Source organism: Neopsephotus bourkii, unplaced genomic scaffold (assembly GCF_033783945.1).
Source record: "Neopsephotus bourkii isolate Nb327-2 ecotype Australia unplaced genomic scaffold, CSIRO-AGI_Nbou_v1 NB_1630, whole genome shotgun sequence".
Lineage (NCBI taxonomy): Eukaryota > Metazoa > Chordata > Aves > Psittaciformes > Psittacidae > Neopsephotus > Neopsephotus bourkii.
The window spans coordinates 11,487,188-11,512,563 of NW_026902105.1; the positions used below are offsets into that span (position 1 = coordinate 11,487,188).

General features: G+C 43.0%; 1 protein-coding gene across 5 annotated transcripts; it reads right to left on the bottom strand.

Annotated features, from left to right (window-relative positions):
• Positions 1 to 243: 243 nt before the first annotated feature.
• ANXA13 (annexin A13) lies at positions 244 to 25,162 on the bottom strand. Of its 5 annotated transcripts, XM_061373500.1 has the most exons (12): positions 24,477 to 25,162; positions 22,739 to 22,813; positions 12,098 to 12,176; positions 9,817 to 9,911; positions 7,929 to 8,099; positions 6,951 to 6,984; positions 6,793 to 6,872; positions 4,950 to 5,018; positions 4,632 to 4,733; positions 2,681 to 2,756; positions 1,743 to 1,855; positions 244 to 585 (listed from the first exon to the last, which is right to left on the bottom strand). In XM_061373500.1, exons 1-12 carry the CDS (start codon positions 24,489 to 24,491, stop codon positions 466 to 468), a joined length of 1,029 nt encoding a protein of 342 aa, XP_061229484.1. In that variant the 5' UTR covers positions 24,492 to 25,162; the 3' UTR covers positions 244 to 465. The 5 variants fall into 5 exon arrangements, with proteins under 5 accessions (XP_061229484.1, XP_061229486.1, XP_061229483.1 ...); XM_061373502.1 differs by lacking the exon at positions 22,739 to 22,813 and having other exon boundaries at positions 24,477 to 25,160; XM_061373499.1 differs by lacking the exon at positions 24,477 to 25,162 and having other exon boundaries at positions 22,739 to 23,268.
• Positions 25,163 to 25,376: the final 214 nt, after the last annotated feature.

The following is a 25,376-nucleotide window of genomic DNA, read 5'->3' on the forward strand; positions in this document are numbered from 1 at the left end:
AATCAGAGCCTGAATAAAATCATTAATTCACAGCCCTCAGGTTGTTTAAAGAGCTGTGATAATGGGCTGAGAAGAAATTGCTATCCATTTTCTCTTGGCAGAAATGTAACGGCATGACATGGCACCCGTCAGATTGGAGACAGAACAGGGATAATCTCCAGAACGAGAGAAAGACAGAAAATCCACCCAGAAGGAACAATGACAGAGGATTCTTCCACATATGCAAACACAAAGAGGTCAATTTACATGGGTTTTTTTTAACACATCTTTATTGCTTAAGTACATTTGGCGAGATAGCCATAACATAAACCTCACGTCCAGCATTACTTGGCAACACATTTCCCAGCTGGAAAGAAAATAAATTGGATTTTTTTCCTTTGTGCTAATGCCACATTTTTTGAATGCTATTTTGGAAGCTAATCAAGAGGTGGCTGCTCAGCATGCCTCTTCATTCCTGATGGCTCCTTAGTGCAAAATAGCCAGCAGCAGCTTCCTGAATTCCCCAGAGGTATCAGATCGGACAGCTTCAGCTAACGACTTCTTGTACATTTGCTGGAACTTCTCCTGTATTGCTGGCAGGTCGCTCTGAGAAGACATCAAGAGTCTCTTCAGACGAGTGGAATGTGCTTTGAGCAATATGTGCTGCTCCTACCAGGACCCTTGGGGTCTGATCCAAGGTCCACTGCACCCAATGGGAGGAGGAGAGGACAAAGCAGGAGGTCTAAATATCTTGGAGGTCTTTCAGCTTGCCACTCAGGTTTGAGGTAAGCCTGTGTCAGATGTGTCGTGAGGGGACACTAGCTAAGAGGAGGGGTATGGGCCTGTTTGGAGACCCGTGGCAAGGGGCACCTCTGCCCTGTGCTCAGCAGTGCTGTGCAGGCACAGCCTTGGTGCAAATCTATTGTGGCAAGCAGGGAAAGAGGCACTTCCAAGAGTGTGGCTAAAAGACAGTTTTGTTCCACCCACAGCAGTAATTTTCTGGTTACTATGGGGAGGGAATTAAATGCCTTGTCTTGAGCTTTGCTGTGAAAAGGCACCCACAGCACAGGCCTGATCTTTATCTCTGTGGGGTATTAAATGTTATCATGATTGGACCGTGCCTCAGCAGAAAGACTACCCTGAAGCCTACTTTCTCACACTATCATCATTGAGAAATATGCTCTCCTAATCCCTGTGAACAACTCCTCCTCTGTGTCAAGACTGACACAGCCCTGGGGCGACAACCTACACAAGTTATGAGGAAGGAAGACTTAAAGACTGTTTTTGAGCTCTCAAAGCCTTTTGCAGTTTTGTGCTTTTTCAAACGACAATTATCTCCTTTGGCTCTTTATTTTTCTTCCCTGCCCCCCATCTGTGTTTTACCAGCTGGAATCAGAGAGAATTTGCAACATATGTTCATAGGCAATTCTCAAATTGGGAACTGCTGCTTTATCATTACTTAACTAGGATAACTTGCTTTTTCACATCCTATTGGGGCCAGATCTCCCTATGGGTTAGTTTTAACCAGGTACAGTTGACTCCACCTGAAATTGCCTGCATGCTTTCTGCTTCAGTTCTTTTGAGAACAGAAATATATGTAACATCAAAATTAGAGTTGCCTGGGTACAAAAGCGTGACCATTGATGTCATTGGGCTGAGATGGTTTGACTGAATACATGACCTACAGGACCCACTCCATACCCTCTACATTTGTATTTCCTCCAGAGCTGATGTGAGTTATGACAGGTCTCAGGGTACCCTACCTCAGACCTCGTCACAAGGATGCGAATCAAGGTGTCTTCATCAGTCCCAGCTCCTTTCATTGACTTGTGCAGAAGTGTAGCAAAGTAACCTGGGCAGTCTTTGGCACAGCTGACTATAGAAAACAGAAAGAGGCTTCATTATACTTACGTATTTACACTTTGTAATATATCTTCAACAAGAAGGAAATAAATAAGGAATAAATACAGGAAACTATCTAGGGTTTATGCTCAGACATATAAGCTGGTAGGGCTTTCATCTTGACTGGTCCCCTATCAGCATGCAAGGAGAAGTCTTGGAATCTGAATGGCATATACATTTATCCATTGGGAAAGTGTATTACACAGTGGCATTATCAGCACTGAGTACTCTGCCATTCCACAGTGAAAATGAAATGAATGAGAATGAGCATCTTCCCTTCTGGAGTTACACTTGCCCATCTATTCTTGTGGTAGCTGCTCACTCCACAGCTCACAGGAGCAAGATTTGGGAGAGCCCAGATCCAGATGGATAACAGCAATACCAGTAAGATAACCAGAGCCAGGACACAAGTTTAAATACCTGTCACAGTCATTCCCAGTGATAAATTGCTGTTGAAGACCCTGCACATTTTGTGGTGGCTGGCTAGCATGCTTCTGATGATGCCCAGGCAGAAGTTATCAACAGCCATGGCCTCAGGGGCAGCTTGGAGATGGCCTCCATGTGTTAGAGTGCAAATAATTCAGCTGCATGGAGAGTTGTGTCTAGCAAGTTTTATTTCTAAAACCAAGAGGTCCAAATCACTACTGGAAACTGGCTCTTCTTTTCCTAGCAGATATGACAGCTCAGTTTAGGTCTATCTCGATGGCTGCCACCAGGCTGTACACAGATACCCCCCAACCAATGTCAGATGATGGCAAGAACTAGGAAAGAAAGATCTTGACACCACTTTTTTTCTTACCAAGAGTGAGATAAGCCTTCTCAAGATCTCCAGAAGTTTCACTTTTAATGGATTCTTCTATGTCCTTCCCACACACCTACAAGGACAACAAAAAGGAGCCTTGAGAGGTGCTGTCTGTACACGCCATCCTATTGTCATAAAACCAGTATCCAACTTAGGATCCAATGGCAAAAAGCCAATTCAGGTCCTTTCCAAGGGAGTAATTCGAGGGCAAAGGAAGTTCTCCTCTGTTATAAGCACTCACAGATCCAGTGGCACCAAGAGAAGGTCTATGCATCCAAGTAAAGCACAGCGGTTAAGAGATGGATAACCTACGTCAATCAGTCACATTGTATCTGGGGGCTTCTAGGACAAAAAAGCTGCAGCTTCTTCCCGAGTGACCCCCCCCTTAGTTATCAAGCTTCCTCTAAGCCCTCTATCAAAGGCTCTGGATGGCTCCCACCCAAAGAAGATAATTTTTGGAGCTTTACCAGCTCTATGAAGTTTTGTTGCTTATTGTCTTTGGCTTCCCAGGGAAAGTTTGCAAACACTGCAGTTGTCCCCCAGCTTTTGTAGGAAAGGGGAAAAACAGACTTCAAAACAGAGTTTATCCTGAAATTAATGAACCTCAAAGGCTTTTACTTTGCTGTGGTTTACCTATGAGGTTGGCCCTGCATAGTTTTAGGTCAAAGTTGGGAAGTACACATTCAAGGTACCTTCTGAGGATTAATGCTTAAGTTCTGTGAGTCCCCAACCTGGTGTACATCTTCCCTATTTATCTTTCTGCTGCAGAGGAGGACTGATGTTTGCATGGCTCTAATCTTGGCCCACTTCTACTTCAAATGCAGTCAGGCAGGATGTGGTGGATCAATTTGGGCAACCTGATCTGCTTGGTTTTAGTAATCAAAAAGCCAAGGTAGTTTGGCTATCAGAGCATTTAGCTGAACCCCCATGGTCTGGGCCACTCCAAGGGAGTATCAGTTAATGACTGGGTTTGTTCTCCTGCCAGAAACAAACCAAAACTTGGATTAAGCTACAAACATTTTTCCAACTATGGGTTCCTTATTATGCTGACACTTAAATATGGCCTTGACTGGAGATTTTTCATCTTTGGTGCCAAGGGTTACAGCTTTCTGATGAATCTCCAAGTCATCCTTGGGAAGTTCAGGACTGTGAGCCAGAGGCTGGAGGGGGTACACTCTCCTGGGAATAAATGTCACTGCTGAGCTTCCTTCTCACTGCAGGAGAAGTCGTTGGATCTCCCATTGCTTTGACTTTCTTGGGTCATTTCCATGCGAGAGGTCTCAGTGAAGGTCTCACTGGAGGCCCAGGCGAGAGTAAGATGTCCCTGGTGGGCAACACAGGGAAAAGAACCAAACAGGATCCTGCTGCCTGCTTTGCCTTTTCTTTGAAGACAGCACACTACCTGCACAGGTTGTCTGCCCAGCATGGGCAGAGAGAAGGAGGCAGGAGATGTGCCTCTGCCCAGCCAATACGAGCGTATTGGGGAAGCAGGGGGATCAGGAGGAGAGACCTTGACGTGCTCTGCTTTGGAGTTGGAGAGGAAAAGATCAGAAAAGCAAACCCCTGCTTCAGGGCAGGAGTTTGTAAACCTAACCTTTGCTGGTCCTCCTGCAGGAGTGGGGACAACCAGCATCAAGCAGCCGTGGGAAGGGAACAACATGGTGACATTCCTTTGGCTGGATGCTGTATAGGTTATGAAGGTTCTTTACTGGCAGAAAACACAGCTTTTATCCCCTACTTCCATAAGATCAGGATCCACTTGTATAAAATATTTTCCAAGATCCTTAAAGCATTCAGGAAGTTTTAAAATGGCAAAGGAGGGATCACCTGCTCTACATAGAATCATTTAGGTTGGAAAAGACCCTTAAGATCATTACATCTCATTGTAGGGCCTGCAAACTACATGTCAGGCTCTGTGCAACCCACATCGTGGAAGAGAATAACTCACCTTTTCGTAGGCTTGAAAAGTAGCTCTCAGCTGACTATAGCTTCTCTTTGCTAAGACCACATTGAAAGCCAGCTCGTCTGTTCCCCAGCGGCCTTCTCCTGCCTTAAAGATTCCATGTTATTTCTTTGAAGCATTTGTTTATTCACAGCAGAGACAAAAAGTCAGGCAGAGCCCTTGATCCACCAAGCTCCAGCCTGTGCCCCCCTTGCCCGTTTCTTACACTGCCATCACCCCTGTGCATGGTGCACATAGTCACCCCGAGGTTGCCTTTGCTGCACAGCCTGGGGCAAACAGGGGCTTTTCCACAATTGCACTTACTTTATAGAGATCTGTGGCATCTTGCACGGCGAGCTCTTCATTGACCTCCTGGGTCTCATCTCGGGTTGCCTACAGGAAAGGACACGATCAGATCAAGCCCTGGTTCTGTTTCGCAGTGGAAAAGAAGGTTGTCAGTTTATGGCCTCACGAGTACTTTGGTTATAGTTCTGCTGCCATCTGCTGACAATTGCCTTGTACTGGGGCTCAGTGGGGCTTGGTCCAGCTCTGAATGGTGTGTTCGTGTTCACCCAGCTCGTGGCTTTGCTGGCTTTAGAGGTGGATGGAGCCTGTACAGTAAGGTTTATCTCCCTGCTTCATTTGCTGTGTGCTGGGGTGCTAACGAGGTTGCAACTCTGATGCCTCTGGCGCAGCAAGGGACTATCACGGGTGGCATGGACCGTATCCTGTGGATGTTCCCCTGTGGTGGAGTGGCTTGCTGGTCCATTCCCCTTGTGGCAAGGCTCCTTGCCATCCCATGGGTGTTCCTGCTGCCCCCTCAGCCACCATATGTCCAGAGCAGAAGACAAAGTCAGAGGAAAACCTGATCTGAGTTCGGAGTTAGGCTTGCTTTGAGGAAGGATCGATTAGAGGAGCTTTAGAGATCCCTTCTCACCCAGCTTGTTCTTTGCTTCTGATTTCTGCCGTTTGTTTCAGTTATTTCTATGCTGGTGGGAAGTGGTAGCATGCGCAGCCAGATGCTGGGGTGGGAATGGGGCTGAGATGTGCAAACAGAGCTGGGCAGGATGTTCCAACGCAGCCCCAGAAGAGCTGAGCTACTTAAATACTGGGTATGTCCAGCACCCTGGGCTCAAACCATGTTTTTTCAGGAAAGCAGCTGCTGCACCACATCCAGCTACTGCAGAAGGTTCCCAGTGCTTGCAGTGAAGTGCTGGTGGTTTTCATGGCGCTGGATATACCCTGATAACTACAAAATGTTTTCCTGACTGACCTGAGAATTCACTTACACGGGGATTCCTGGTACAAAATATGAAAGACTAATCTACAAAAACCATATATGAATAATATGTATTTATTTTAGGAATTTATTGTATGAATAACACTCTGTAAAGTATACCCCAAGAGGCTGAAGAAAGCTGTATCAACGCTTTCCAGAACTGGAATCTAACTCTGATGTATTCAGTGATGAGTCTGTCAGATCTTTAAAGCTTCTACTTATTGAATCTTTCAATTTCTCAGGGCCATCTGATCAGACTGACCACTGTGCTGCATTTCTAGGTGTGATCCTACCTGCATCCCATACACCCTGCCACTCATGGCTTTCCAGCCTCAGGGAAAATCTCTTGCTCCTATACTATCTTTAAGAACCTATTTGCTTCTTTCAGGTAGGTGTTTTAAAATAAAGTGTGTTCTAATGGTAAATCTGCTTTTTTTTTTTTCTGAATAGAAAACTACACAACAGCAATCTTTCTTACTTGTTCTGTATCTATCAGAATTGTAAAATCCTCAGCTGAGACGGAAATCAGATTTTACTGGGCTTGGACAGACTTCAGCATAATGAAGCCATGAACTTGAACAGGTATTCTAGCCATTACCTTCCTATAAGTAATAATAAAATAATGCTGTTGTCTACAAAGTATCAGAATTTATAAAAGTACTTCTGATTTTATAAATTAAAATTTTATGTATTAAAAGCTATAGAGATAGAAGCCTCTTATACTTAAGAATGCAGTTTGCTTACTATGATTACCACATTATTATACTGCATCTCATGCTTACATTACTACAAATACCAGCTAATACTTATTATGATTACTCAGGGTAGGCAGGATAAAGGAAACATCTCTGTCAGGTAGCAGCATAAGAGGAAAGCCTCCAGCCTTACCTCTAGCACAGTGACTAATATCTTCCGCAGGGAGCCACTTGTGTCACTTTTAACATCAGACTCTAGATCCCTGTCAAAGACTGTGAAGAATAACAGATTTTGTGAGTGTTCACCCAGTGATAAAGAAATGAAGGTGTTTGAAAGACAAGTCTACTTACGCCGTTTGTATGCCTCCTTTACGTTTACAATTTCCTAGGCAAATAAACAAATAAGGGACAAAACATAAATAACTAAATGAATAAATTTAATAAAGACATACAGAAATAAAGAAATAAACACTCCCTCTCCTTAAGGAAGTCAGTGCCATTCCCATGTTGTGTAAGAAACGCATGGAGGCAAGAGAAGCCAAAGTACCATTCCCTTCTCATGGTGGGACTCACTGCAGTGCAAAGACATGGCTCAAACCCAGCCTGGTTCAGGACAGCATTTCAAGGGATGCCTGACTCATGCAGGTGTCCCCCTGGTTTCATTTGTGTTTAGGCATAAGCTAAAGGGCTTTTTGAAGAGAATCCCATTTCCATACCTGTCAGGAGCCACCTGACTGGTTAGAACAGTGTTAAAGCAGCCTTTTACAGGCACCTGTGGATTTCTGTATCACCAGTGTTGCCTCTTTGCCATCTATGAGAGATATAATTAGGACCAAGGAAGGAATTAGAATTATAGGGATGCTGGAGAGGGACTCATTAGGGACTGTAGTGACAGGACAAGAAGTAACGGGTTAAAACTTAAACAGGGGAACTTTAGATTGGATATAAGGAGGAAGCTCTTTACTGTAAGGGTGGTGAGGCACTAGAATGTCTTGTCCAGGGAAGCTGTGAATGCTCCATCCCTGGCAGTGTTCAAGGCCAGGTTGGACAGAGCCTTGGGTGACATGGTTTAGTGTGAGGTGTCCCTGCCCATGGCTGGGGCATTGGAACTTGATGATCTTAAGGTCCTTTCCAACCCTAACTATTCTATGATTCTATGATTCTATATTGCTCTTAACTCCTGGTATGGCAACCTTACTGCTGCAATCCCTGACAAGAAGAGTTTCAGCCACAGGAGCTGGTCTGATTCCCTCCTCCTCCTCCCAGAGGGATGCTCTTGGTGAACTCTTTGCCCTGCTACCTAAGGAAGGTCATGTGCGGTGTCCCAACCTTATTGCTTCGTGTGCAGAGAATCTCAATCAGCAGCGACTCATCCGTCCCAGCTCCCTTCATCGCCTTCCGAAGCTCTCGGGCCTCGTACTCGCAGGGCAGGTCCAGCAGAGCCAGCACAGCCTTCTCGAAATTCCCACTCAACTCTCCCTTCAGGACCTCTTCCAGATCCTGTGGGGATAGTCAGAAGGGTTAGTGAAAAAGCTGAGGTGGGATTATAGGTTTTCTTATTATTTTTGTTTTTGGGGGGGGGGGGGGATTTAATGATTTCAAAGCTGCTTCTGTATTAAAAAGGGACAAAACCATAAAAAAGCTCTTAAATACGTAGACTTTTTTATAATAAATTCCCTAATTTTTTTTTGTTTCAGATTGAATGATTGCCCTGTCTTTAAATACCAGCTGATATCAGTCCAGTTTACTCTTACTTGTTTAAACAGGTGCAACCCAGTGTTTTTAAAAGCTTAACAGTCTGAAACACAACACAGCAAATTCCCTGGTTTGAAAGAGCTGCAGCAGAATGGATCAAACCTACCAAACTTCTCTTCCAGTTTTGGTTAAAATTGACTTACTGGAAAACCCATCAGATTCTAGAAGTGCTTTGGTGCCACGTGATCAGCATTTTTTCCACCAAAATAGATAGATAGATAAACAGATAGATGATAGATAGATAGATAGATAGATAGATAGATCAACCTTCCTATGATCTACTTAATTCAAAATTTAGTAAGACCCAGAGAAGAGCTCGGTGGTGTATGCACACTGAGAAGGATGCCTACTGATGATTTATTTGAAGCCCTATCTGCATCTAACATTTCCTGTAGTATGGGAAGTACTTGACAAGTTCAGAACAACAAACGAGAAGCCCAGCTCTAAATCTATTGTTCTCAAATACCCTCTTACACAATTGTGAGTGAACACTCGGTCTGCTCAAGTCAGAGGCTGACACTGGTGTTGGAGCAGTTTCAACACCCACCATGAATCTTGCTGCATGAGGCAGAAGGAAAGTGAAATGGTACAACCTGCGGCTCCTTCCCAAGAGATTCAGGCTGCCCAGTCAAGCAAGAAGGGATGCTACATGCTGGTGTAACTGAGAAGTCTCATGGCATTTACTCATTTCTAATGCCTATTTTTATTAATCCTCATTATTGAACTACCATTTATGTAGTCAACATCTTTTATCATGCTTGCTGTTTTATATATAGAAGGCTTTCAGGTTCAGTGCTGCCTGTCTTATTAACTATTAATGACTAGTGACATTAACGACTAATGAGCAAGCAGACCTTAAGAAAATACCAATTTAATAATAAACTCTTCAGGATTCAGCTGTTTTCCTAATGATACATTGGAAGCTTTATTTTTCTTCCATGCAAAATCATTAAGGCAGTCTACATTTCCTCCTCCAGAAATCAAGCGCCCAATGAGACTTCTTACTTTTACAATGTGTATTCTGCTTCATCACTGGAAGAAATCAATTCTGCATCTATTAAACTCGACAAAAATACAATGATGTGAGATCAAATAGTTCCTCTGAATTTGCATCTGGTCTGACTTAAAATTTCCCTTTTACATTAATTCCTTCATCTGAATGTGCTGAAGATGAACACAGACTGAAATCTATTTCATTTTAGTTATGAATTATTTTATAGCTCTGTCAGTTTTGGTTAAAATGCTCTTGCTCCGGTTAAAGCTGATTTCAAGAAGACCATGAGGCTTAAGATTAGAAATACAATTGGTATTTTAGGAGATAAAATACACTGCTGAATCAGACACTAACTGGTGTCCTCCTTAAATCTACTGTGCCCTTGACATTTTCAAAAGCAGAGGCCTGGAGGCTGTATTTCTAGCAGGTACACAGTTTGAAACAGAGAGGCTATTTATTCCACAATACCTTGCTATAGAGAGACTTGTATTTCTGTTTTATTTGTTGTCTCTGCCCTGATGTTCGACTCGACAAGATTTCAATGATTTTCTTTTCATCAGTCCCTGAAAAAGAAGTTGTGCACAGGAGTTATTCAATCAGGAGGAAGAGAAAACATGACCTCTATAGAGAAAAAATCGCTGTACATATATCCTCACTGGTGTCAACATCAGGGTTTGCAGCACCTAAGATTCTTTTGAGCATATATTTAACTGTAGTCAGCTACAATGTTCAGACCATGAAATAAAATTCGTCATCTTATGCTGTTCGTATTTCATCAGAGGAATTGAGTCTTCTGTTTGAGAAGGCCAGAACCTGCTCCTAAAAGCAGTCTCCATGGGCTGACATACACATTTTTGGTGGCAAAGCTTGTTTGAGTAGTCCCGAGGGATCCGCCACCAGATTCAGTTCATTAAATGTGCAAAACATCTATGCTGGCACAGTAGAATGGACAGTGTGGGGTGAGAGGCTGGGGTAGGTTTAAATCAGCTTCATTAACCCACGGCCTGGATGCACAGCCTGTAAAAAATGGGTTGTGCCTTGTGCTAAACGGAGTCAGGAAGAGGAGCAGGAACCAGCCTTCATGGTCTGAGACTCTGCTGCTGCTGTTCTGCTTGGCAAAAGTAAGTGAAAGGGAAGTAGGAGCATTGGGTGCCCTGGTCATGGGCACCACTGCAGCTACATCTCCTGGGAACGAACAGGGGAGCTGAACTCTCCCGGAGAAAGCCCTCAGGCAGCGCTGAGATGTAACTTAAGTAATGGATGGAAACAGCTTACTAAAGGCAATGACCTTGCTGTTGCACTTTTCTTGCCCTCAGCCATATAAACAGATGTTTGCACTAAACAAAGCTGCCTGAAGGCATTGTTATGTTTGTGGCTAAAGGGACAGGATGGCAGTGATGTTACCTGGATGCCTGAAACACACAATACAGTAGCTACTGCACTAACACACATATCCTGGTGCACTTGTGTCTAATGGCTAGAAGCTTGTCTCACACATTATTTCTTCAAGACAAGTATTGAAATGCAGAATGTGCATGTGACGGGGACCACCAAAGAGCCCATAGCATATAAAAGGTTTAGATAGCAGATGAAAGGCACCAAGCCTTATGCCAGGTCTGCTGATCCATGTGTGACACATTGGTGGACACGGCCCGGTGCTCTCCATGTGCTCTTCCATCTATACTGTGCATCCATCTACTGGGCTTTATGCCATGCCTCACCTCAGGCTCTCAGGAGCAGGGACTAACAAGTTTCCAAGGAACTACAGATGATACAAATACAAATGATATTGGCATTCAGCAACAACCGATATGTTTCCACCCCTGCATGTCACCACCAGGTATTTACAGGACAAGTTTAGGGCATCTTGCCCAGTTCTTCCTGCTTAGAACCAAAGGAGAAGGCATGGCTCAATTTTAGAAGGAAAAGCACTCATACCTGACAATGTGGGGTGAAACCCTCAGTAGGACAGTCCCCTGGGGAACTGTCTGGAGGGGGCTCAGTTGGTAGGACAGGAACAGTTCAGCACTTAACTAGCTGGTTCTGAATGTCAGTGCTATACCAGGAAGAAAGGCTTAAATACATGTTTACTGTGCAAATGCCTGAAGTGAATTAATAACTTTCTGCTCTCATGTGCTGCCTGGCTGTTCTTCCTCTGCTGGACATGGTCACCTCTGTGCACCTAAGCATCCCATGAACACTGTGCATTCCTCATTCACATCAGTGCATTGTCAGCCAACTTACTTCAAACTACCTTAGAAGATGGTGGAAGCCAGTATTCTTGGTTAAAAATCATTGGTGCAGATTCTCACACCATATGTTCCTTTCAGATGATGGAGTTGCACTAAGCTCTGACGAACATATGGAGGTGGTGATATTTCTGTGGGTCCTTGAAGGCCTGGGAAAGGACACATAGCCATGACCTTAATCTGATCTGACTGACTAGACTCCATGACTGTTGTAAGAGTCTTAGCTTGATGTTCCTATTGCAGGGAGCAAATATCATGTTTACCCCAATCCCCTGCAGCCAAGCCATTAACAAACTAGATCCTACCAGTATTTGAGGAACAAACTGGCTTCCCTTGCCATATATCTTACTCATATAAAACCTCATGGGTGTGCATGTTCTTTGAGTCACTAGGTGACAGAAAGCATAAAGAAACTGGAACAGTTGGTTTGCCCTAAGATTATGTATATGCTTTTTATAATATTGAATTGACCTTTGTATACAGAACAAGAGCTTTCTTACCTGCTCCTTTACAGGCACTATGTATTTTCTTGGCATCTCGGTCTGCATCAAAACCATGGTGATGGTGTTTATTGGTTGACTAGGAAAACAGAGGCACAACAGACACATGGGAAACAATTTTGCATTAGTCTGAATAACAGCAGTTTGGGCCTGGTTCTTGCTTGATCTTTGTTCCCATCATCTAAACCATGAAGTTCACACTGGGCTTTGATGAAATACTGTATCTACCACCATGGCTTCTAAAATGGGTCCACAAATAGTTGTCACCACATGACACATGGTGCTGATCCTATATAACTTTGTTCTGCCAGTTCAGGCTTGTTCAAACAATTTAAAGGTAGTATCTTCGTACTAAGCATCTTAATGCCAAATCAAATATTATTTGTTTGTACCACTTTAACAATAGGCCAATATAAATGCCTTATCAGATGTGTACAGAACCAGGCCTGGTCTCTGCAGTACATTTCTAGGTATTAGGAGCTTACAGTTCCAATCAGCTGAATAAAAACTGGTCCTGCAAACCTTTCTTGGATCGATGCATTCATGTGAACAAGATAATTGGAGATATATAAGGTGATAAAGTGGTTGGGGTTTTATTTTGGCAAAATATGTGGTTACCTGGTGCTAAACCTATCCAGGGCAATAACTCAAGAGTCCAGAGGGCAGTGGCAGTTTACAGCCTGACATATCAATGTAAACAGAAAACCATGCCAGCTCCTACTAATCTGACAAGCTGTGAATCACACGAGCCGAAATACTGTCATACTCTCTATTCTGCTGTTTCTCAGATAAGGGTAGAAATATCTGAGACCAGGTCAGCAGCATTCTCAACACCTGTAATATGATGAATCAGGTCTTTTAAATGCCTAAACTCTAAAATAATACTGAAAATAGGTCCTAGGCTCTTAAATCAAGTAGAACTAACTATATGCACACCATGGACTTGTGGGGTCTAAGCAGGCACTGCAAGTGCTTTGGCATTTCCATTCAAACAGCATGTGGATCACGCTACGTGCTTTGCAGGGCTTCCAGGCACTGACACCACCACTGTTAATTAAGGATTATGATACCCCAGGGCATGGCAATCCTTCTGACATCCTCTTTCAAAAGAGCTTAAATGCCCTTCTGAAAATGCCACCAGCCTTCTGAAGAGCAGAAAAGGTTAAATGGCTGATTAACCTCCTTGTCTTTGGGGACCCGACAGGGCAGAGGCAATTCCTGAGAGACATTAGGCATAAGATCATTCTGCTTGTGGGATAAAGATAATTTCATCATATGGCTGTGGGCCGACCTCTGCCATGTACCCATCTGGCCAGAGAACAACCTGTTTTATTTGCAAGTATAGCTATAGCCTGGAAGTCTGCTGTTGGTTATCATCAAAAGTTTCATGCTGATCTAGTAGCTCTGGTGGAAGAACTACAGCTCTGGATAAAGGAATCCTCTGTCAAAAGACAAAGGCTCTTTTCTGAAGGAGAAGACCCAAATCTAGTCCCTACACTGCTTTACCAATGTACCTTTGTGATAAAGACCATTTAGGTACCTGGCTTTTCTAATGCAGTTAGCAGCTAGGATACAACTTACTACTAGTGGCAGCTGCTGTACTGCAGCCATCCACTGAAATCGGAAGTTACTTTTACAGCAATAGCAATTAGTAAGGTACAACAATGCAATAATTCCTCTTCATCTCTAGTACACAAGGTTAACACTTTTATTGCCACAAATGTTGCTTATAAACGTGGATCCTACTGTATGCTCAACACACACACTTCTCTAAACCTTTCAAACAAGGTGGAAATACATGCATATAAATAACTAATATTTTATAGGGGAAGATTTTATTTCATAGTCCTCAAATTTCCCAGGAATTTTGTTAAACACGAAGGGGAAAAGCACGAAGTTAGAAAACGGATGCACTGATCCCTGCCTTTATCCAGAAGGAATTGCATTCCTATTTTTCTATTATGATAGGCTGTACATGCTTCTCCTTTGATGGAATCATGTACAAAAGATCATTTTTTTTGCACAACATGCTTGAAAATTAAGCAGCTCTATTTTCCTCCTTCTTTTCTGATTGCTACACCCTCATTATCATTCTAGTGAGAATAAACCTCACCTTTGTTTTCTGTAATGACAAAACAAACAATGACAGCTAACCAGACTCAGTGGGTGATGAATTTGGGGGAAGACAATAATGGGATCCCACAATACAACAGAAGTTTACTCTGGATATACAACCCTACGATGCAAAAACTGAATGCACAATGTGCCTCTGTGCTGGAGAGTTGCATAGGCTGGTGTTGACACAAGAAGTGTGGTCCAGGTGCTCCTCAACATGTGGTGGACTCAATGAGCATCATGGAGTAGCATTCAGGAGCATGCTCTACTGTCTGCTAAATTGAGCGTGTTCTGCAGACAGCACTGGTGCCAGCATGGTTTTCCCCTCTCTGTAATATTAAGTTTAACATGAAAATTGTTTTGCAACACTTCAGTCCATACTTTGACATATACTTGGTAGCATTGTCAGAGTTACCACTATGTTGGCTAACGTGCTTCTAATTACTGCTTGCATCTGTGTCATGCCCTCTGGAGCAATCCCAAAGGACACTGTAAGCTGGAGAGACAGTATCCCTGCCTTTCCCTGCGCAATGTAGAAAGCTATTTGCAGGAACAGGGTACAGTACCTGAATAAAGTAAATGATGGTGACATTAAAATATTGTTATTTATAGTGTTAGCATGCTTTTCAGATTATGTTCACGCCACTCACACAGTTGATGCTGCTGTCATTGTTAAGCAGCCAGTACTGAAGTTATTCTAGAGTCATTTGCAAGGCATTTCTTTGTGAGGGTAAGGACCAGGGAAACAGCTGGAAGATCAGTTCTGGAGCATATAATACAGAGAAAAGTGCTAACATATCAAATACATAGATTTGACTACTTTGTAGCATCCAAGTACTATTCTAATTTATAGATCCCCAACAATGTTTATAGATCACTCCAACAATATGAACTGAGAACTACTGCTGCACAGTCACTTCCTCCTGACCAGGGACAGATGATGCACTGGTGAGAAATGAGAAGAAAAAGGCTTAATCCGACTTTTCAGTCATTCAGCCTGGACAGAAACACCCATGCAAACACTGAAAAGCAAGGAGCTGGTCTGTGCTTTGTCTTATACACAGGCAGTGCTGGGCTGTGGCACTTTATCATACTAATGCTGCTAATGCAGCTTTTGCTATCCCAGCCCAGCACAGACACACCTCATCCTTGTAATGTCAACTGTAACACAGGTGCAACAGGCAGGAAGATGGTAGCACCAGCAACTGAAATGACATTGAGAATTTATGAGAATTCATAAAGGCATAAATAACAAAACACAATTCAGGAGAAAATCACATGGAAGGGAAGGAATGCGTGTTTTTTAATGATGTCCAGGGCATGTTTGTTTTAAAGCACTAATGGAATCTATTGGATCAGCTCTGCTGAAGCCTCTGTCTTCAAATAAATCACTGTAAAACATTAAATGATGTGCCTGGGGGATATCATAGTACTGTGTGTAATACTAGCATCAGCTCTAAGATAGGAAAGCTGATACTCCGGGTGACTGTCAAGGCCAACTCCTGAGTCATCTGGAAAGCCCTGGTTAAAATTCACCACCTGCTGGGTCCCAACCTTGATCTTTCTCACTGATAGAGCCTTCCCATGCAGGAGAGGGAGAGCTGTCTCAGAACTGACTTGCTTCCTGCCCTGTGGATTTTAACAAGTCGGTTTTCCTGCAAGGGATAAATGGCAAAAGAATTTGATGTTCAGTGTCATTTCTAACTTGTAAGCCCTTTTCTTTCAAAATTATGGGTAGAATCACTTCAATATAGTTCTTGGTTTAGAGTTTGGATCTTCGATTTGAGTGGTTAATGACTTGCAAGTCTTGTAGCAATTTTGGTGATAGCATGGTGTGGAGTCTGAAATATCAGGTGGACAGACTGAATACCTTAGAGCAGCCTTTCAGTAGCTGAAGGGGGTCTATGAGAAATCTGGAGAGGGACTTTTTACAAGGGCAGGTAGGGACAGGACAAGGGGGAAAGGCTTTAAACTGAGAGGGGAGATATAGATTAGGAAGAACATTAGGAAGCTCTTCCCTGTGAGGGTGGTGCGGCGCTGGCACAAGCTGCCCAGAGAAGTTGTGTGCCCCATCCCTGGCAGTATTCAAGGTGAGGTTGGACGGGGCTTCCTTTTCCACCTGGTCTAGTGGAAGGTGTCCCTTCAGGGGGTTTGGAACTAGATGATCTGTAAGGGCCCTTCCTATCCAAACCATTCTGTGATCCTGTGATTCTATGAAAACAACAGAAAGGGCAGCTGCTTGGGATGATGCTTACAGTGCTCACCCACTGCAGTTCTAACACAGATCGATGCTGATAATGCACATGGATAAATGCAGACACAGATCCTTACAAGCAAATCACTAGGAAGAGTCAGCAGGAGTGTAGCTGCTGACCAGAGCACTTGAGATGCAGGTCTGATAGCTATCAGCAGAGCTCAAAAAGGGCTGGATTGATCCAAGAATGTTAAGTGCCTGCCCCAGTCTTCACTTTTGCCAGGTCCATTTTATATGCTTTACTTTGTGTATGACTAATTTCAAACTTCTCTTTGGTTGCTGTTTTCATTTTTCTTCAGCTTAACAGGAATAAAAATTCAATGTCAAAATGGCAGCACACAGAAGGTGCAGACTGACACAGCTGTGCTCTGCACAGCACTGACTCCTGCATGAGTGGGGTCTGGAATGAAATGCAGGGAGGTATTCAGTTGTCTAGAGATAGGTATCTGGTGCTATTAGATAACCCCTGGGTTAGAGATGGCCCTTGGTAAGCTGCCTGCTGCTGGTCAGAAATGAGTGGTCTCTTGTTGGACTCTCATCTGTCAACTTGGTGTGGATGTCTCACACACCTGAGGGCATCACCAGTGGTTACTGGTGGTGGGCAACAGAATCACGCCAGAGCTATTTCACCAGTTTTCTTATCCTTCACACATGTTTAATGAAGTTAGCAAAAATGCATTGGAGGAAACGGAAGTTTTCAAAAGAATGACATAAACCAGTTCTATGTGCAGCAACCTGAGCTGTCCTTTCTACCAAGCAGGTGAGCACCAGGAACCCCTTTGCCTCATCTCCCACAGATTTACATCTCCTGCCTGGCTGACTTTGGTGCCTCTACTGCCTACTGAAGCTGAAGATAGAATTCCTGTTACGGGTGCAGGCATAATGGCCCAGTACTGTGTGGATTATCTAGTGTCTTATAAGGGTTGAGCTCATGCCTCAGTCTTCTGTTCAGGGATTTCTAATACAGTCTCTTCTCAAGATTTTCAAGGAATGTAACAGACACTAGTACTTTTGTGCATTGTAACATCCTGCTGATAAATTGACCTAAAAATTGCCCAATGGCTTCAAGTATTTTTAGCCAAGGTAACATCTATACATACTGCAGTGCCATGCATCCTGTTTCTTTAAGAAGCCAAGCCCCAAACGATCCATAATGTCCCAAAGGTGAGCACAGGAGTGCCAGAAAAACAAACTGAAAACCCATCACAGAGAGGAAGCTGGGGAGCCGGTGGAGATTTCTCAGCTCTCATCACACACAGTCACTGATTCACCAGCTCAGAGACCTTCGGGGAACCTCCTCTCCAAGTAATGAACCAGTTCTCCTCCCCCTCAGCACTGCTAGCGCCGTCAGGACTGGTTTAGGCAGAGCTGATCTGGCTGTAGGCAATGAATAAGTGAGCTGACATCTCAAGGTGCCTTCCAATTCTAGGATTTTCTCTATTTCTCTTTTGTGTGTAGAAGATTTATTCTCTCTGTCTACCAAGAAAGGTACCAAACCAGGTAGTTACCTTGTTAGCATAATAAACTATGGGACTGGAGTGCTCATCTCGTTAGTTAAATTGTATTTAATATACCAGGATCACAGAAGACAGCTTTTGGCAAATGAACACCCACATGATTAATTTTTTATCAGTACACTCAGAATGAACTGTTTGTCTTGGCAGAAGCCTGTAATGAAGCATAATGCAACTGGCATCCAAGGTTAACTAGGCTAACAGTACTGGGCAGGAAAAGAAAAAGGGAGAATACTGTCTTAGATCTTGTGTTTTTAGTCTTCTGGTGTATTGCACATTGTCGGGGTAACATCCTGATAGCAGAACAAACTCTGAACTCTCACCCAAAGGGATAGTCCTAATCACAGCCCAAATCTCATCACTCATTTTTAAGCATTTCCGTGTGTTAAGAATAAAACATAAGAACAAACATGGGAGTAGGCTGCTGTATTTTAATTCTGATCTACTTTCAAAGATGGACTGAAAGCGTGGTGCTAGGTTTGTACTTCAATAGCCTGATTTACTAAATCAGACATTGTCAGTCATAAAGATTCTTCTACACCTTAGGCCCCTTTGAACTGGGCCAATTTTTGGATCATAGCAGAAAGTACAACAAGCATTGTCACAGCCTCCAACCCCTACATAAGGTTTATTATTCTTAGATAATGTCACCCTACTCTAAACCTATGCATTCCCAATAGAAAATACATCTTCCTGCTTATGTCAGTTAAAAATGCAGTTGAGACTGGAAGGAACATCAACAGAGAGGAGGAAAAACATCTTCAGCTGAAAGAGGCAACCTGTCTGACAAGCAGCGTATCTCCCTCACCCATGGCAAAGAGCCTGGAGACGTCACACACCTCAGAGCTGAGGGCGGAAGAACTCCTGGAGGCAGAGGATTGCCCCTCAGCTGGGAGCTTCTGGCTTTGCCATGGGACGAACAAGGGCCCTGAGACACGCTGGCAATGGGCCCTGTGACTTGTGGCTACCTTCCATGCAGTAAGGCCCTGTTCTTGGCTGTGATAGCCAGCTTGGCACAGGAGTACAAATGCTCCTTGGAGATACAAGGGTGACTTGTTCATAAAGCTCCAGACCATCAATCAGAAAGGGCAGAAAAGCAGACAAAGGCCATTTCATTTTGGTGTATAGGTAATTTCATGAGAAAGGCTTCTAAGTATCAGAGCTCTTTAATACAGTGGAGAACTAAAAGAAACAACAATTACTACTACACAAGGTCAGGTGTCATCTAACTGGGAAAGGCTGCTCAGGGGTGAGGGTATCTGTCATTAGATAATGGTGGGTTCACTGTCTCCTATCATCCTTGCATCAGAGAAAGATGTTCTACAAGTTCTTCAGTGAAATTCAAACAGTTGGGTGCAATTATTCAGGTAGGAATTTATGTGAAATGTAAAGGCTTTTAGCACACAGGTCAGGGTAGATGGGCACTAAGATTTAAAATCAAACAGAAGCAAACAGCTGTGGCATGTTGGCAACAGGGCAGTATCAGCAAGCACCAGGGTTTGTTCCATGGTAATAAAAAGGTGGGATTGCTAAACACCTATTTGATGTATATCAATTGGCAAATGCTACCTTAAGGACTGTGTGTGTCCTTTCGACCACACCGTTCCTTCCTTTGTTGTTTTGTAGAACATACCTGTCATTTTTGTCTGCTCAGGTAAATTTCCCAGTCAAATACAATATGTACCTGGAAAATTGCCATGTGGCTCTTTAACTGCTCAGAGAATGCTATCAGTGTCTCTGAATGCCAGCTGCCATCTGCCAGGCAGGCTGCCACTCTCCCAGATCCTCACTGCTGTTTTAGGTCTAACAGCTGTACAACAGCAACATGTACTGTTGGGTGAGTTTGTTGCTATGAGGAATAAACCAATTTCTATATGAAGTCAATACTGGATAATAGAATATATGTAAGTCATGTAGATCAGACTTTATTATTCAACAGCCTTTCCAATGACTCAGTGACTCTTTCCAAATGGAGGTCTGCAACTAACCTTATTTTCTACATCTGAGATTAAACTACAGTGACAACAAGATCCTAATAGAATTAGCAGCATTTACTTTTTCCCATTACAAACAAGTGGCAACAATGAAGGTAATTGCTCTGACAGTTACTCAAATGGCAAAATTAAACCCACCTCTCTCCCACAATGCTCCTCCTGTTTCCAAGTACCTGTTAAAATACCACCTCATAATACCTTATGGCTAATTTTTTATGCATTCCATTTATTCACGCTAATCAACATGATAGAGAAGTCCACAATTAAGAGAAAAAAATAAGCTGGGGTGGGGCAGTTCTCTCATGGCTGAATTTGACACTGGCCAGTTTTAATGTGTTCAAACCTTCCTGTGGCTGCTGGAACTCCTCAACACAGGTTACTTTTAAAATCAGAGTTAGCTACCAAGGTAACATGCAGTGGGAATGCTGAAGTTGCAGAACTGAAGCTTTTACTTCCAGGGGGCTTAATCCGGATGCTTAAATACAGACACCTTTGAGATGTGCCAGAGCACCTGGCATCTGCATGGGGCTGGCAGAGGCAACACAGGGCTGACGGACCTGACTCCCCTGGTGCGGCAGCTGAAGCAGAGGCACAAAAGGATGCCAGAAATCTCCAGAGATACCATGCCTGTGTTTAAACATGAGTCAAGTCCTTTTAGTACTTGTCTTGCAAACAGAATCAGAAAAACAGAAGTGACAAAAAATGGCTTTATTCACCTAGGACAAATCTAGAATTTCACGTCTGGAATAATTCTCTGTTACACCGGGGGTCGACTTGTCTACTTTTATTTTATTGACTATAATGCCTGATTGGAAAACACTTTGTATCCTGGGCCATTAGGAATAATGATAACTAAAATGGTTGGAAACTGGCATTTTCTGACTTGTTCAGTTTTCCCCAGTGCTTTGAACAAGAAGGTGTTTCTGTCTTCTGCAGACTGTGAGCTTGTGGCCAGGGACTTGAACAAGAATCCACTGTCACTGAATAATTGGTTTGCCCAGTGAAGTAACAAATAGCAATTGTTGAGCTTTGAGAGAATAAAATCACACTGTGGTAAATTATACTTGTACTAAGGAAACATTTCTACAAGGATAGAAATGTCCATAGCCAACACAGAGGTCCTTGCGGTGTTTGTGAGCCTATGCCTAAGAAGCAGATATGTTCTTCAGGTTATATCTCATAGCAGCCTTCCTGTATCTGAAGGAGGCCTACAAGGATGGTGGAGAGAGATTTTTCACCAGGGACTGTAGCAACAGAACAAGGGGTAATGGGTTTAAACTTAAACAGGGGAGACTTAGGTTAGATATAAGGAAGAAGTTCTTTACTGTGAGAGTGGTGAGGCACTGGCAGAAGTCACCTAAGGAAGTTATGGCTGCCCCATCCCTGGCAGCGTTCAAGGCCAGGCTGGACAGGGCTTGGAGCAACCAGGTCTAGTGCAAGGTGTCCCTGCCCACAGCAGAGGGGGTGGAACTAGATGATCCTTAAGCTCATTTCCAACCCAAACCATTCTGTGATTCTATGATTCCCTGTTATACTTACTTTTTCACCTTCAAGTTCTCAAACTCTGGCTCACAACAACCTGCCACCCCCTTCTTACATTATAGAGTCCTCCCTGGCAGAAGGTTTGGGCTGCTTTACAATGAGAAGGTACAACATAAGAGAATCCCAGAGAATCTGAAATAGTGGTTTAAATTAAAACCAAAAAACTTGCCCACCCCCCCAGCTTCATTCAAATCACAAACATCACAGAGCACAACAGAATAATGCATGAAGAGTCTTCTTGGATTCTTCAGAGACAGAAGATTAAAAAACAATTATACAAATGGACAAAATGTCAAAATCCATCAAACTTTTCAGACCACCACATCATCAAAATCACTGTTGCTGTTGCCAAAATGTCCCCAAAGCACCTCAGTTACAGCAGAGCAGCTACCCAGATTTTCAGGTGGATTGATTCTGCCTGGGGTAATTTGAAGACAGCAGAAGTACAGGTAAGCTTGATGCAAGACTGCAAACAGAGAAGGTAACTACAGACTTTAAATCTCTAAGGATGTGCACTCAAAAACGTTGATTGTGGAAAAAAGCCACCGGATCGAGTTCAGAGAGCAAAAAGCATGTGGAAATACGCAGGAGTGGTAATGTTGCATCAGTTACACCTCTTAATTGCGAGCTCAGTTTTTAAGAGAAAGGTACATTTTGGAGCTGGTTGGAAATCTTTTGTTGAAAGCATTTTTTTTTCAGTAAAATTTTATACTTTGGTTCAAATTACCATGTTCACAGAGATATTAATTTCGGTGAAAGCTCCATTTTAAAATGAGACATTTTGATATGTCTCAATGACATATCAAAAAGTGAAAAGTTCCATTTAAACATCCCCGTAATGGAAACTTTTCTTTGAACAATGCTTAGCTTTCAGTGAAAACTTCATTTGACAATGATGTTTTAAAATAAAAGAAAGTTTAAAGCCTAAATCCATTTAACCAAGTAAAATACTGGTTTGCTTCATTTTATATTTCTCACAGCAGAATTTGGGCTATTAAAAAAATCTCATTTCTGAAATTTGAAAGCAGACAATTTTGGAAAAGATGCAATATTCAACCAAATGAAACCACCCAGTTTTACCCAGCTCTCTAGTGCCAGTATTGATCACGAAAGAGGAGCTGCCTATGCGCACTGCAGTGTGTCCCAAAGCCACCATCAACCACAGCAACAGATGCTGCAACACCACTGTGCCCCTTTCATCCTTCATGAGAGAAGTTCTTACTGGCTCATCTGCTGACAAACTGGTAGTCCCTATGGTTGTTTTCCGTATATCCTCTGAGAGATTGTAAGACTTGCTCTGGAGGTTTAAAAAACACAATACACAAGACACTTGTGAACCTGTGGTTGCAAAACATGCCATTAGGAGAAAGAAAAAAACTTCAGCTCAAAAGCTCTGTTAAGAACTTAGTATCTTCAGGGTGTTCCAGAAGCAGTTCTCTGATACAGATGCAGGCATTTCTCCAAGGTCACCTGAAATTTCCTAGGGACAAATGCAGAATGATGCAATTCCCAGATGAGTCATGGGCTGAATCATGGCATTTTCATCAACATGGGCTCACACTTCTTCGCACTGAAGCCTACAGCACAACTCTGATGTACTGCACCTATATCCAGGCCACCTAGGCCAGCTTGGAGCTCATACAGCTGCTAAACCTGCCTGAGATGCAGTGTTGTGATCTCTTTTGACATAGAGAGACCTCAAGTGGCTAGTTTAAACGTGAATTGAGTATGCTTGCTCTTCACTTCATTCAGTGTACTATACTATACTCCAGCATCAGAGGAGATGCCGGCTGACAACCCTACAATGTGTGCTTATGTTGATACACGGGGCTGAGCAGCAGAAGCCGCCTTGGCCTTGTTTCCTATGCAAAGATAGGTTGACTGAGCTGCTTGCTTCTCTCCCCTTATGCAAGCAAACAGTCTACAAAAGGATTGAACCACCCACCCTTTCACAGGGAGACAGAAAGCTCCTTGGCTCAGTAGCTGGAGCTTTACGCAAATGGCATAGGGTCTCTTGCTCAGTGTGTCCAAGAAAATGTCTTGGAGAGCTGGTGCAAAAGCAGCAGATGCTTGGCATCTCTCAAGGCCTTGCTGAATTGGAATGAAAAAAACAGTCATGTAATAATACAAATCTTAGAGAAACTAATGTAACATTAGCCTATATCAGCAAACAGGCTGCCTTCTATTGACACATGCTGTAAAACTGCAGGTTGTCAGCATTCAAGGAGAAAATGTGCTGCTGAATAAATACTGCCTTTAATTGGTTTAAAAATTGGTGCTAACCCCCCCCCCCCAACTTGTTCAGCACAAGCTCCTTAACTTTCAGAAGGACAGATCATTCACAGCTACCACACACAAACTTTGGACAATCAGGTTGTTTTGAGGTTAAATATCTTTATGAAGATTTAGATAGCCATTATTAAACGCCCAAACATTAGCCAAAATTGTCTCAGTTGAAACTCAAGTTAATTTGATGTAGTAAATCCTGACACACAGATTTTAATCAGGCCCTTCTGTGAGCACTGCAGTTGAGATTAATCCTCTCCCTGCTACTCAGTGATAAACAGCCACATTTTGAAAGTGTTTGCCTTTGGGACAGGAAGTTTTTCCTACATCTTTAGGGAATTATTTTAGTGTTCAGAATGTTCCAACATAAATTTGCTAAACTAAGATTAGGCTTCCCATGACATCATACACATCATCTCTTCACCTCAAAATTAAAGTGCTGCCCTTTTTAACTAAGCCACAATAAGCATTAAAGCACTTGTTACAATAAGTTTCATGTACTGCAGCTAAGCAATGCTACCAGCTACATAAAAGTTTCCAACCCACACTTAAAGTAGATTTTGAGCTTAAATCTTCATTTGCAGCTGTATTAATGTCATTTAAAATGAAAATTGACAAAAATAAAACCAGCAAATTGTTGCATTCTTGACAATCCAAATTAAATAACTACTTACATGTGAACTGCCCATTTTTGCTTATCCTGAGTGTGGAAGATGCAATTCTTCTGCTCTTCAATAAAGGAAGCATACAGATGGGGCAGTCAACTTTTACTAGAGCAGCTAAGTCCTACCCAACCCCAGGTTAATCAATAACTTCTAACATTATTTAAATTCTAGTCATTTCAAGGTGGGGTGTATTCATGGTGGCTTTATTATCTAACACCACATCCTGCTGGGTTATGGAGCTGGCCGCTTTCTCCAAGGAAATCAGGATTTCACAATATAAGCCTCCAGATTATATATACTCACTTATCTAATTGTTATTACAATGACTTACAACAGATAGCTATGGTAGTGCCCAACATGAGCCTTCAAACATTGCAGAAGGAAGGATGCCTCCACTGAAGAATTTATATCAGGTCTTATGGCATTTAGTAGTATATAACATGTAATTGGGGACCCTCAGCTCCTACAGAACATTTCAAACATAATCTCACTGCTTTTATTGGGTTTAGGTAGCAAGGTTTTGGTAGTGGGGGCATTGCACAAGTGGTCTCTGTGAGAAGAGACTGGGGTTGCTGTCATGCCAGTGCCAGCTGTCTCCAAAACGGACTCATTGCTGGGCAAAGCTGAGCCCCATCAGCTGTGTTCATGGGGACTTTATGATAATATATTGATAAACGGGTAAAAAATACTGCAGAGCAGCTGTGAGAGAGGAAGGAGAAAAACATGAGAAGAAGTGCCCTGCAGATACCAAGGTCAGTGAAGGAGGCAGGAGGTGCTCCAGGCACTACAGCAAAGATTCTCCTGCAGCCTGTAGAGAAGAACATGGTGAGGTAGGCTGTGCTCCTGCAGTCCATGAAGATCCATGGTGGAGCAGATGCCTACATGAAGCATGGAGAGGACCCCACACTG